At 50.5% G+C, this 12,563-nt stretch overlaps 1 protein-coding gene across 4 annotated transcripts in view; it reads right to left on the reverse strand.

Moving 5' to 3' along the window:
* Nucleotides 1-9,658, reverse strand: part of CLEC16A (C-type lectin domain containing 16A) — a 36,719-nt gene extending 27,061 nt beyond the window's left edge. For 2 of the 4 annotated variants that reach the window (XM_081966062.1, XM_081966064.1), the window contains exons 1-9: nucleotides 9,526-9,658; nucleotides 7,313-7,441; nucleotides 6,916-7,049; nucleotides 5,752-5,900; nucleotides 5,254-5,359; nucleotides 3,804-3,927; nucleotides 3,537-3,711; nucleotides 2,353-2,406; nucleotides 1,564-1,677 (exon numbers count right to left, since the gene is read on the reverse strand). In XM_081966062.1, coding sequence (XP_081822188.1) covers nucleotides 1,564-1,677; nucleotides 2,353-2,406; nucleotides 3,537-3,711; nucleotides 3,804-3,927; nucleotides 5,254-5,359; nucleotides 5,752-5,900; nucleotides 6,916-7,049; nucleotides 7,313-7,441; nucleotides 9,526-9,605 — 1,065 coding nt within the window. In that variant the 5' untranslated portion in view covers nucleotides 9,606-9,658. Of the gene's footprint in view, nucleotides 1-1,563; nucleotides 1,678-2,352; nucleotides 2,407-3,536; nucleotides 3,712-3,803; nucleotides 3,928-5,247; nucleotides 5,360-5,751; nucleotides 5,901-6,915; nucleotides 7,050-7,312; nucleotides 7,442-9,525 lie in introns of all 4 variants that reach the window. The other 2 variants (XM_081966061.1, XM_081966063.1) reach the window with 1 other exon arrangement.
* Nucleotides 9,659-12,563: the final 2,905 nt, after the last annotated feature.

A 12,563-nucleotide genomic window follows, 5' to 3' on the forward strand; every position in this document is an offset into this window, starting at 1 on the left:
CCCCCTCGGGGTTACAGGAAGGAGCGAAAGTAGGTTAAACCCAGGCGCAGAGCCAGCCACATCCGACTGGGGCAGGAAGCAGAGCAAAACCAGTTCAAAGGCGGCCAGGCGAAGGCCGAGTGTGACTTTGGGTTGCCTTGGGTGGGTGTCAAGCGAAGGCGCATGACTCACCGGCCCCAGACAGCGAGGAGGAGACCACCACCTTCCTCTGGCACTTCCCACTGCTGGAAACACAAGCGGCTTCTCGGATCTGAGAACTGCTTCATAGCAAGAAAAGCACTTTCCTCCAGACCACTCAGATGTAGACCAGAGTGCGTCAGGGGTGGGGGCCGATCACCCAGCTGACTGAGATAGGGGAGGGTGGGGTGGGAGCCAAACTGCAGGCTGCTTTCCCAATTTTCTCAGCTGCTCAGAGAAACAAAGCTTTTCCCGACCACTTGAGATGGCTCGGCCTGAACCGAAGACCTGCCTCCCAACAGCAGCGTACTCTGTGATGCCATCTGTAAAGGGCAACCTAAATCAAAGCCACTGCGGCCGTCAGAGCTGCTTCGAGGAAGTGGGCAGGGATTCTCCCAAGTGGCAAGGCAGTCATTTGAATGTCCCATGTTCCTTCTGCTCCGCTGCAGCACTTGCCTTACTGCCATCAAGGCTGCTGTTTCCTTCGGGCTTTCCTTCTTTCTTCCCCTCCCCCCATCAAGTGAGGGAGGGGCCTCTTTAAGCCCACCGACATTACAACAGCCACCCCCACTGCTTATAGGGTGGTCATCAAGGCAGGCCTCCACTTACCAGCCCTTCTCCCCGCCCTCCCTCAAGAAGCTTCTCTTATTGGGGGAAAAGGAGGCCAACTACGTCTTGGGAGTTGCAGGACAGCTGCCCCACCTGGGCTTGTTTCAGGGCGATATCAGGTCTGCTCAAACTGAGCTGGATCTTATTCCTGCCACCAACAGATTTCCAGTAACCCTCCTATTCCAGATCTGTTTCCAAAGCTTTAGGAAATCACACCCATCTTACTTAACAAATGCTACGACCTTGTAACGGTGATTGCCGGGTGTAATAAAGAACAAAGCAAAAATGCCAGGATTAGCTCTTGAACATGTCTGCCTTTTGAGGGATTAAATTTACCTAGAAAAACCACTAAAATAACATCCACTCTTGTTATAACCCACTGCGAGTAATTCACCCTCTCACATACTTTAAAAAAAACAAAACACAAGACCAAGTAATTCTGCAAAAGACATTCAGTGGAAGTCAAACTGCTAGAGCAGAAAAAAAGCGACAAGCTTCTAACCACAGATTTCCCAGTAACAGAACCCACGGAACAGAAAAGTGGGCAAAAGCCCAGAATGAGTCTGCCTGCTACAAAGACAAGATCATTTCCATGTGCCACGGTGCTTTTTATCTTTCAGCTTGCATGCGAGATCGGGCCCGATTTTTTTTTAAAAAACACCAAGATAAAGGGTACCCAAGAACCCTTTAGATGCCAGGCAGATCACACCACAGCCGCGGCCTTGCCAAATGAACCAAGGCGGCATCTGAGAGGAAACAGACGTTCATTCTACTTACAGAGCTTTTCTGGACGTCTTGCTCCACTTTTGAGGAAAACACCGCGAGGTCTCCGTTCAGAATTACTTCGGCCAATGAATTCACCAGGGGGGCATGATGGATGATTAGGAAAACCTGGGGGGGGGGGGGGGAGGCAGAGAAGCAAAAACTGTTGAGGAGGGAGACTCAGAGAGGGGACACAGATTAACTTCCCATTTATCTTGCTAGTTTCCTTTCCGCTACAGGAGAAGAGAAATTACTTTAGGCTGATTTCACCGGATGGCACTTCCTTCAGTGCATGGGAGAGAAGAGGAGGACAAGGGAGAATATCTCATATTTAAGTGCTTCCTAACATCATGCTGAAGGGCAGCCAGTCTCCCATAACAGGGAATGTGCTTTATAAAGCCAGCTGTAACTAATTCAGGAGATCTCACCCCCCACAATCACTAAATACCCATCCCGCCTATTTGCCTGGACTCTTTATCAAGCCCATTTCTGACCCTAGTCCTGTAATTCCCCCCCCCCCCCCCCGTCCTTACCCAACCCCCAAATCACATTTGCAAAATGACTGACACCCCCCCTCCCCCTGGCACAGCCAGTTTTAACGCCGTTGCTATATCATTGTTAAAAAGTAGACACGACCCTCTATCAAATTCTTAAGAGAGTCTGGAGCTTTTAAGATGGGTGGACTTCAGCTCCCAGAATCCCATGCTGGCTGGGGAATTCTGGGAGCTGAAGTCCACCCATTTTAAAAGTTGCTGAGGTTGAGAAATGCTGCGCTAGAATTAGTACTGTATCATTCGCACTTACTTGTGACAGCAGATACAGAGAAACCTGGAGACTTATCCTTGGCCGTTCTGCAGTCTAAGGAGGAAAAAATTAAGAAATGGCTTTTAACTGTGGAACAGTTAATGCATAGATTGACCGACAGCATTCCCTTTCATTTTTGAATTGTACACAAAAAATGCTCTTCAAAACATGAACTACTGATGAGGAAAAATGTCTGCCACAACCTCCCCATTGCTTCCCTCTTTCTAAAACAGAGCATCACTCAATTGCACAACTGTTTGGGGAAAACATGGGAATCTGGACCAAGTCATGCTCTTGTCTACAGAATGGGGAACATCCTCAAGGAGAACATCCCCAGGGAACTAAAGGAAGCATCACCAACGGATTACAACTCGGTGCACGTTGATGCGCCTGTTTGATACGTATTAAGCCACTCAGAGGAACTCTACATAAAAACCTTTAAAAGGTTCCAGGAGTATTCCCGGAGTTTTTTTAAAGACCAAACACCTCTGTGTAGCGCTATACTACAGACTGACTTCTTTTAATTCATTTGGTGTCTCTCTCTAAGCCTGAGCCTTCTCCTTGTCCCAGAGACCACGGAGGGAGCTGCCTTTTCCTTGGAGAAACAGCCAGGTGTAAACACAAGGGGGACAGGCACATGCCACTGATGGACGCAGGAGGCCTGCTTTCTTGCTTGTGACGGCAAACAGGTGTCTGCCCCCTTGCCCCTTGGGACAGGGTCTGCAAGGAGGAGAAGCTTCTGGCAATCAAGCGAGGAGGAAAAGACAAAAAGCTGAAGCTTTAACCAGAACCCATGAAGTAACTTCTGCGGCTGGCCAAAAGGCGATTAGCCAAGGCAAGCCACAGGGTGATTCATGCCCATTATTACATCAAGAGGGTTTAGAAATCATCTTTGTTATGAAAGGAGGTAGCTCCTCTTTGTCACTCTTTCAACTGAACTGAGGGTCCAAAGATGACGCTCGTTGTGCTGTCATGACCTCCCTTCCTCCCTGACAGGGGAACAGTGGGGAGAAGCCCCTGTGAATCGCTTCCCTCCCTCCCTCCCACAACATAAGTGATCATGATGCTGTTAGTATGGTAATGCAGGTTTACTTCCGTGACTCAACAGAGAGACTCCTGCGCTTGCATTGTTTCAGAAAGATGTCCCAAGGCATCCACCTGGAGCAAGGGAAGGAACCCCTCACCTTCTCCTGATTGACCAAGGAGTACACGTAGAGAGGCAGGAAGAGGCTGTTCAGCAAGTGGTCGGTCAAGACATCGTTTAAGAATTCACAGTTGATAATTAGGATGTCGTTCAGGTAATGGAGGTGATCCAGGTGCTCGGCTACCAGGTCACTCAGTTTGCCCCGATTTCTGTGCCTGCAAAAAAAGAGAGCAGACTAAATATGCAGTCACTACCCCCCCATACCGCCCCCCCAAGAAAGGACACCGGATGAACAAGAAAGGCTTACTCCTCGTCTGTTTGAACACAGTTGTCCAGCTCGATCACGTGGCTGCCGATGAACCAGACAAGGTTGGAGAAGTAAGGGACGGCCGTCTTGTCTCGGATGTAGTGCAGCATCGGCTGGTTGTCCACTGAAGGCAAACAGGCTGTTATCATTGTTGATACTTTTCTCCCCAAACGCTTTAAGAATGTACCCCTTCCTCTAACTCTCAATTCTATTTCTACGGCAGCTTTTGGGAAAGGTCAACACCCCCTTTGAGAGATTAATCTAATAATAAAGCGGCTGAAAGCGGCTGGACTCTGCGGTCGCTTGCAATCTAGGGAACTGGGCAACAGCACCAGGCGGGAAAATCCACCAGCAGACTTACATGACACTGTTTTAAGGGAGACGGGATGCGCCAATGAAGAGAGGACGAGGAGAGACAAGAAAGACAACGTGGTTAACAGGGTTAGGAGCTCCAAAGAGGTCAGTGGTTAAAGCAGCAGGGCATCTAGGCTGGAAGAGAGCAGTTAGAAACAAGCAGGCAGCCCTCGGAAACCCCTGTCCCAAGGCCAGCCACTAGGGGGTGCCCTCCCCTCAACTGCACATCCCAGGGCAGGGACTGTTCAGTATGAGCTCAATTTTATTTACTTATATCCAGCCTTCAACATTTTTTATAAGTGACTAAGGCTCTGACAGTCTTTCATCATTCCCAGGTGGCCCAGAAGCCCTGCAGCTGTGAACAGAAGGAATCCTGTCTATGTCCAACTACCATTTCTAGAGCGTGTGACCAAAGCCACTCTTTGGAAGTGGCCCAAGTCAAAACTACACGTTTTGTACATGAGGGATGGGCAAATCCAATGGGCCTCCCTCTCCTCTCTTGCTGGATTCCATAGATTCTGGGCGCCAGCTTTAAACGGACACGAAAACCAGCCCAGAATCTACCCCTACCTTAAAAACCTCTTCTACCTCTAATGTCTGGATTCCTAGGGCAAAATGAAGAGACACATGGCCTCTATTTCTTTGCAATGGAAAACATCTGGCTGAGTTCAAGGTTGCAGCTGACATTTTCTTCACTGATGAAGAAGAGTGTGCATGCATGAGAGAGAGAGAGAGAGAGAGAGACAGAGGGGGGTCAAAAGTTCTAATAAATATTTCAGGAAGCTGCTCTGGGTCCTGACCAAGCAACTTTCCCTTTCACATTCTCAAGAAAAATCCTTCCTGAAGTGGGAAACCTCATGCCAAGAGCGCCCTCCAGGGGCCATTCCCTGAGTACTCTCCTGCTTCTATCGCTTCCTCCTGGCTGAGATGTCAGTGCTGGCTTAAAACGCTGGTTCTGAGAAGAGGTTCAGGAGATCCACTAGGTCAAATCGGGCTCTGCCCTGCCTCACTTTCACCCGATGAATCTGGGAGCGCCGGACGCCCCGGCTCCTTCCTCCCAAGGGTTAGTGCTGAAACTACCCAGGAAGACGCTTACCTTTGTAGACGTTTAACGTGATGGTTCTCACTGCAATCCTGACCATGCTCTCTGGGTGGTTGAAGAATTTGATGGCCTCAGTGTACAAGGCAAAATCGTTGGTATGCTGCAGAAGAAGGCAGTAAAGAATAGGCGTTATGCGCTTTGGGCACTTTTATTCTGCCCTTTCAGACTCTGGACTGTTAAGGGGCCATCTGGGGCCTCGGTCAGTACAGGAAGCTTCCCTCGGCACCTGCTGTGCTACGCAAGGGTTGGCGCAGAATTTTAAAGCCTGGTCCCTCAGGCTGCCTCCCTCCAGATGCTCTCAGCTACAACTCCAGCAGAGCTATCTATTTTCTTTTTTAAATATTTACAGATTTTGAAATAAATTAGGATGCACAGTCGTGTCTGAAGTACACATTTGGCGACAATATATACATTGTTCCAGAAAATGTTTATCCAACTCTCAACGAAAAGAATTGATTGAAAACGACGTTTTGTTTCCAGCCTGCGACTCACCTCATTGTAAAAAAAGTGAACAGTGTGATTGTTGAGTTTCAGAGAAAGTGTTTTTAAGAATGAAATATAGTATGCCATGATTTCTTCATCTGAGAAGTCGAATTTGTGCACAATGATAGAGTTCACGTAGTTGTTGGACAGTAAATAGTCTGAGGGAAAAATTACAGATGCATAAAATAACAGTTAGTCCTCTATTTATGACCACAATTGAGCCCAAAACTTCTGTTGCTAAGTGAGACATTTGTTAAGTGAATTTTGCCCCATTTAACCACCTTTCTTCTCACAGTTGTTAAGTGAGTTGCTGCAGTGATTAAGTTATTAACAGAGCTGTTAAGGGAATCCTGTTGACTTTGCTTGTCAGAAGGTCACAAAAGTGGATCGCGTGACCCCAGGACACTGCCACCGTCGTAAGTATGAACCAGTTGCCAAGCATCCAAATTTTGATCAGGTGACCATGGGGATGCTGCAAAGGGTGCAACTATGAAAAACCGTCGTAAGTCCCTTTTGTCAGTGCTACTGTAACTTTGAACAGTCGCTAAATGAACCGTTGTAAGTCCAAGACTACCTACGCAGATTAGTATAAAAATTAACCCAGCAAACCAAAGGATGTGCACGACACCTTCTGGCAGGCAGTTTTTTTAAACGACCATGGTCACCTCTGAACCGTCCAATCACAAACAAGAAGCAGCAGAGAGAGAGACTTAATAGGTCCCACTTTGTTACTTCTGTTCTCTGCCTTCTGCCTTGTCTGCCACATGTTGACATGCATCTAAGGAGAACTTTTTGTCTATAGTTCATGGTTTCTTTTTTCAGGAAAAACGAGCGTCAAAACATTTTAGAAGCATGTTTAAAAAAAGCTTATGATTTATATCATGGGTCCTTTGCAAAATTTATGTCTCCATGTGAAAAGAGAAACCACTTGGCCTAACACAGACAACTTAATAAAATCAAGTGGTTGAACAGTACTGTATGTTGAAGAATATTAACCAAGTCAAGTCCCAATTAATTGAATACATTTAGTACCCAATACATTTAGAATGTCTCAAATCCTATAACCTTCAGGGCAGAAAACAAGAGCCTCCATTACACGGGTAGCTTATGTAGCAAACAGTCTTTAACAAAAAGGTTGCTTTGCACGAAGAGAAAAGAAACTTGCGTACTTACAAAGGGATGTTTCGTGACTGATGTTCTCAAAGAGGATATTTAAAGTCTGCAGAAGCTGCACACAGACATATCGGCCCGACTTCTGGCGCAAAATGTTCAGAAAGAACACAAACATGTTTTTCTCCAAGAAAAAGCTGGAATGCAAGCATTTTTACTAATTTACTATATCTTATTGGAAAAAAAAACATTTATTGCTGGAATGTAATAATAGTGAAGATAGTGATCATATATTTTAACTAGCATTAGAACTATACTGATATATTTGTTAGCTTCTCAGGCCGCTGCAGTCGAATAATTCTCAGCAGTTACAGAAAACAAAACATCCCTGGAACAATAATCTGATACATATCATGAAAAAAGTCTGTATTTGTTAAAGTAAAATCCTACAAGCTCTTACTCAAACACTGAACTGTCATTCTGATCTCCCCATATCAGGATCTCAGTTATCGATCGAATGGTTTCCACCAATAGGTTGCGGTTGTGGTCAGTCACAGTGGTATTTTTGGTCAAAACATGATACATATACCTGAAAGACAAGAAGAGAAAGTAAACATTGGGCCTTCCAAATGGTCCCGAGAGGATGATGTATGTTGAAGGTTAAGCCTGAGGAAATCCGTTGCTCTCTGGAACCACTGCAGAAACAATCCAAATGTTCTCATCGTTTCTTGTCTAGATTTGTTAAATGTTCTTCATTTAGCATAAGCCACCCTGAAATCAAATTACCTGGCACCAAAAGTACCCCCTGTACTTTTTCCCTCTGTTCTAGGCATTTTCCCTGCAGAAATGGCAATCCAGGGTTCCATCAGAATGGTCTTCCAGCTAAAGGGAGGCCAGAGGAAACCCCAGGAAAGCCAGCAAGTACAGAAAGGCGCCAGCTGATGCAAACAGAACTGAGGCATAATTAGCCTGAACGATATATTTGTTTACACAAACTGCTCATGTATGGTTTTACAGAATTATAGAATCTATGAAAATAAACAAACCACGGCTTGTGTTTCAGTATCTTTTATACCTGGAATGCTGTGTATTGTGCACCTCAAGTAATTTCTACAGGCATTGGAGGCTGATAAAAAATAATCTCCAAGATGGTCAAGGGAGGTGATGAAATATCCTAGCAGAATTTCTGACCTTTTATGGGGGTAAAAAATAACAGAGCGGCCTGACATATTATGCTGGTTGAGAAAGCGGCACCAGGAAAAACACTTTCTTCATTTTCTGAAGGAATAATCCGATAAAGCTGAAAGAAAGTAACTCTTACCATAAAACAAAATTCTCAGATTGGCTACCAGAAAATAATTTTGGCAGCCTTTGTAGTAAAAAGCAAAATAAGAATAATTTAAATAAAATAAATAAATAAAAATATAGTACTGACCACCAATCTTGACCCCCTTAGAAGAAAAGTACATAAATGCTCAGCAGTTAAAACTGCTGGTCATGATGACTCTGTTGCCTTGGAAAGACAGACTGCCTGCCTCTCCCTCCCAAAAGCAAGGAGCTGTCAGCCCAGGCTGCTTTGCTTAGAGGCCTCCTTCCCTTTGCTAATAGCACTTATATGCCGCCTCACACTGCTTCACAGCCCACTGCACAGAGTCAGCATCTTGCCCCCAACAATCTGGATCCTCCTTTTGCGAAGGATTGAAGGCTGAGTCAGCCTTAAGCTTCAAACAGGATGATCTTTCAGCCTTCAGCTCAGGAGGCAGAGAAGCCACTGCTGGCAGATCATCCTTGCCTGAAGGGCCCTTGACCTGATCCAGCCTACGCCTTGTGACCTTATGTTCCCTTACACCAGATGACAATTGCAATTGTTCTCACTCCACACACTTCCTGGAATATTAAAAAAAAGGGGGGGGAGGGGAAGCATTTATGGTCACCTGGGCAAATTGTCCAGTTTATCTCCTCCACCCTGGGAGTCTTACTTTGTATGGGACAATGCTAGACCAATAGGCTGAGAAAAGCACAGGGTTGACTTTGGGCACCCAACCTCTTTCTTATTAGACTTTGGCTGCTCTGCACTTCCCTGCTCCCTACAACACACAGACACCCCCCCCCCAGCCCTCCAACCCCGGGAAAGAGGCAGCAGCCCCCGACCCACCGGGAGAGGGAAGCCCCTCCGCTTCTTTTAGCCTTCCCTGCTTCAGTTCAACTCACAGAGCAGGAGGGGGCGTCCTCAGGCCCCGGGGCAAAAGGTTCCCTGCTTGGGGCGGGGGGGGGGGGACGGCGACACAAAATCAGCCCTCCCCCCTGGTGACTAAATCCAGTTGGATTTCAGATGGGAGAAGGGAGAGGGGGGGAGGCCAATTCCGGGAGAGGCCCTCAAAAGCCCTCCCTGTTTCTCAGCCGCGGCCCCTTTAAGAAGGCCGGGCCTTTTCCTTCCCAGAATCCCCCCAGCTAGCAGGGCTACTCCACCCGTCCTGCAAGGGGCCAGTTGCCGGCTCTGCTTCAGGAGCTCCTTAAGCGCCCAGGGAGCCCCGGAAGAGGCGGCCGAAGAGCTCCGCGCGACGCTCTAGAGACCTCCCGGCAATCCTCGGGCGGCGTCCCAGAGCGGGGCGAGGACGGCGGGGCCGGCTGCGGACGATGGGCGCGGGAGTCCCGGGGGAGGCGGAGACTCACTTGAGGTGCTCGAGCGAGTGGATGGTGCGCGAGGCCTTCCCGCCGCCGCCGCCGCCCCAGCTGCGCGACCGCCCGAACATCGTGCGCGGGCCCCACAGGCGCGTCTCCGCTCCTACGGCCGCCGCCTCCGCCTCCGCCGCTGCTGTCGCCCCTCCTCGGTCGCCTCGTCCTCGGCGGCCACCGCCGCCATCCTCCCCTCAGCCTCTCAGAGTAGCCGGACGCCGCCGCCCTCTCGCCCACCGCGCAGGCGCGTGGCACGCCGGGAAGCGCAGTCCTACGCGCCCGCGCCCGCCCCGACGCCCGATGCCGGGCGGACCGGCCGCAAACTCCCCTTCCCGTCGGCCGCCGCGCGCGGCCATCCCGGAAGACGGGCGAGCGTTTGTGACCCAAGAGGGGCGGGGCGCGCATGCTAATCAGCCCTTAGCGTCACGGTTTACCCCCTCGCCGCCGCGCCGCAGCCACTGCGCAGGGGGGGGGAGCGGGGGTCGCGATGCGGGCTCTGCGGGCGGCGGGCGGGCTGAGCTGCGGGTCCGGCGGCCCAGCCGAGCCCCTCCTGCCCCGCAGCCCGGCGGGTGGCGCGGACGCAGCAGCCTTGCGAGGTCCTGGGCTGGGCATGGCCGGGGCGGGCGCAGGGCGGACGGCCGGCGGGGCTTAGGAGGGCCGGTCGAGGAGCCCCCGCAGCGGCCCTTCCGCAAGGCGCGCCTGCCGCTCCCCGGCTGACCCCGCGGCAGGAGAGCCCGCGGCCCCACGCCCCCCCCCCCGTTGCACCGACGCCCGGGAGCCGCGGGGCGGACACTGCGGCGGAGGACGGGCGGGCGGGCGGCCCCCTTGTGCTGCGGGGCTGCGGCTTCCAGCGCCCCGCGTGCCCCGGCGACGGGTGGGGCGTCTGGGCCGGAGCCCCGATGTTCTCCGCGGGGCTCTTCCTGGTCAACCTGCTGATCCTCTACTACGCCTTCCTGCTGGAGTACATCGCGCTCAACGTGGGCATCGTCTTCCTGCCCGACGACATGGAGCAGGCGCTGGGGGAGCTCGGGCTCCTCTCCGACCCGGCGCTCGGCCTCTACCGGTTTGAGAGCGAGGGCGGCGAGCCCATCGACGCCTACTGGGACTAGCGCCGGCCCGGCGGCCCTCGGAGGTAGGGGCTGCCCTGGAGGGCGGCAGGCGGAGGGCTGAGCCCGACCCCTGACCCTTGGCCTGCCCTCCAGGGGGCTGTGGTCCCAGCGGGGGGGATCCCGGGAGGCTGCTCCAGGCAGGGAAGGCCGGAGAAGATGAGCAGCGGGGGGGGGGGGAGCTGAATTCTCCCGAAGCGCCCCCCCACTCTTGCTCTCTTAATCTAAGAAGGGGCCCGTGGAGTGTGTGTGCCCCCCTCCCCGAAAATGTTCCTGGAGAAGGGGCTGGGCTGTTGGCCTTTCTGCCCCGCGGGGCAATTCTTTCAGGGGCCCAAGGCATCTCTGCAGCCCCCTGCCCTAGCCTCCTGCAGGGTCACCCTTTAACCTTTCGCTCCGTTCCCATTTCTGCAGGAGGAAAAAGGAAAGATTCCAGAAAGGACACTGGATTCGGAAAGGCTGCCTGAAGCCTTCCAGGGCCCCCCAGGGAAGCTGGACTGAGGATGGGACTCTGCCACGATCCTGAGATTCTGCAGGGATTCATTGGACACAAGGGCAGGGTTTACCCAGAGAGCTTGGAGGGGGAAAAACCCCAGGAGATCCTGGTTTCTTGCCCTGAACACAGGGATTTACTCCTCCTTTCCAAACTTCCAGGAGCAAGACTTGGTTCTCTTGTTTTGGGAGAGGTAAAGGCATGTCGGGAGCCAGCCTGGGTTCTCTGACAAGGCGATGGATGGCTGTGATGGGGTCACCAGGTTTTAAGGGGGCTGGGGGAATAAGCTCCGAGAGCCTGAGGTTGCTTGCAACAGCGCATGTTCCCGAACACAGAACTGCTAGGCAGTTGAAACTTGACCTTGCATCACTGTGCAGAAAATCCCCCAATCACGTTTTCCCTGTAGGACAGTAGAATTATAACCCTCCATTATCCATACTATCCTCCGTATCTGAGAGCTTTTAAAAAAAGACCTTCACTACTCTTTAATGAAATGTTTTCCAGCACGTGGAAAGGTTATATGACATGAATGAAGCTTGCTCCCTGATGTGCTAGGTTTCCAGCTGCAGGGAGAGACAGGTATCGATTTGCACAGGAGCCCTTAAGTGTTATTAGCCGCCAAGGCTCCGGTTTCTGTTCTTTCGAAGCGTGGAAACGTCGGAAGTCTCCAACCGGCAATCTTAATTTGCTGTGAATAATCAGGTCACCCTTCTTAAATTTTATTTTTTTATTTTTTGGGGTCCCCCAAACCTTTGCAATACCCAGAAAAGGTCTGCTTTTTAAAGAGTAATAATTTAAGAAGAAGAAGAAAGAAGAACTGCAGGGATGTTTCTGTCACACCGTTACAGAGAAGAATTGATTTTGTAAGTATTTTTATAACTTGGGGGAAGGAAAGAAAAGCCTTGTCATTGTCATGGCAAGTTATTTTGGAAAACGTTCAAATGCATTGTTATGTAAAACAGGAAATGTAAAAAAAAGCAATATCTTGATAACTGGACCTCTGGTAAATACAGGTGTGTGCAGGTGACTACAGCTCGCTTTGCGTATTATTGCTGGGACCAGGGTGGCCGCTGGGGGATTTCCCGGCAAAGGCTGTGGCTGGACGGCTGCCTTGGGGCCTTTGCATGCTTAACATTTGTGTTTGTAGGTTCCAGTGACCCTAGCAGAAGGGCGCAGACAGATCCTCCTCTTCATTATCTCACAAAGTTCCTTCTAGGACCATCCACCCATAACTTTCCCCCCTCTGCTTTGTCTAATCTCCGTGGAATCCTTGGCAAAGCTGCCGTCCTCCCTCCGTTTCCACCAGTCTGTTCCTAAAGGAAAGGTTGCATTGGCAGGAAATCAATTCAAAACTGCTAGCTTAGCCTCTCCCCCTGGATTTTTAATCCAAGACTCCAGCAATATTCCCACTTTCAAAAAAAGAAAACACCCCCAAGTGA

The sequence above is a fragment of the Natrix helvetica genome (assembly GCF_964273705.1).
Source record: "Natrix helvetica genome assembly, chromosome: 13".
Taxonomy (NCBI): domain Eukaryota; kingdom Metazoa; phylum Chordata; class Lepidosauria; order Squamata; family Natricidae; genus Natrix; species Natrix helvetica.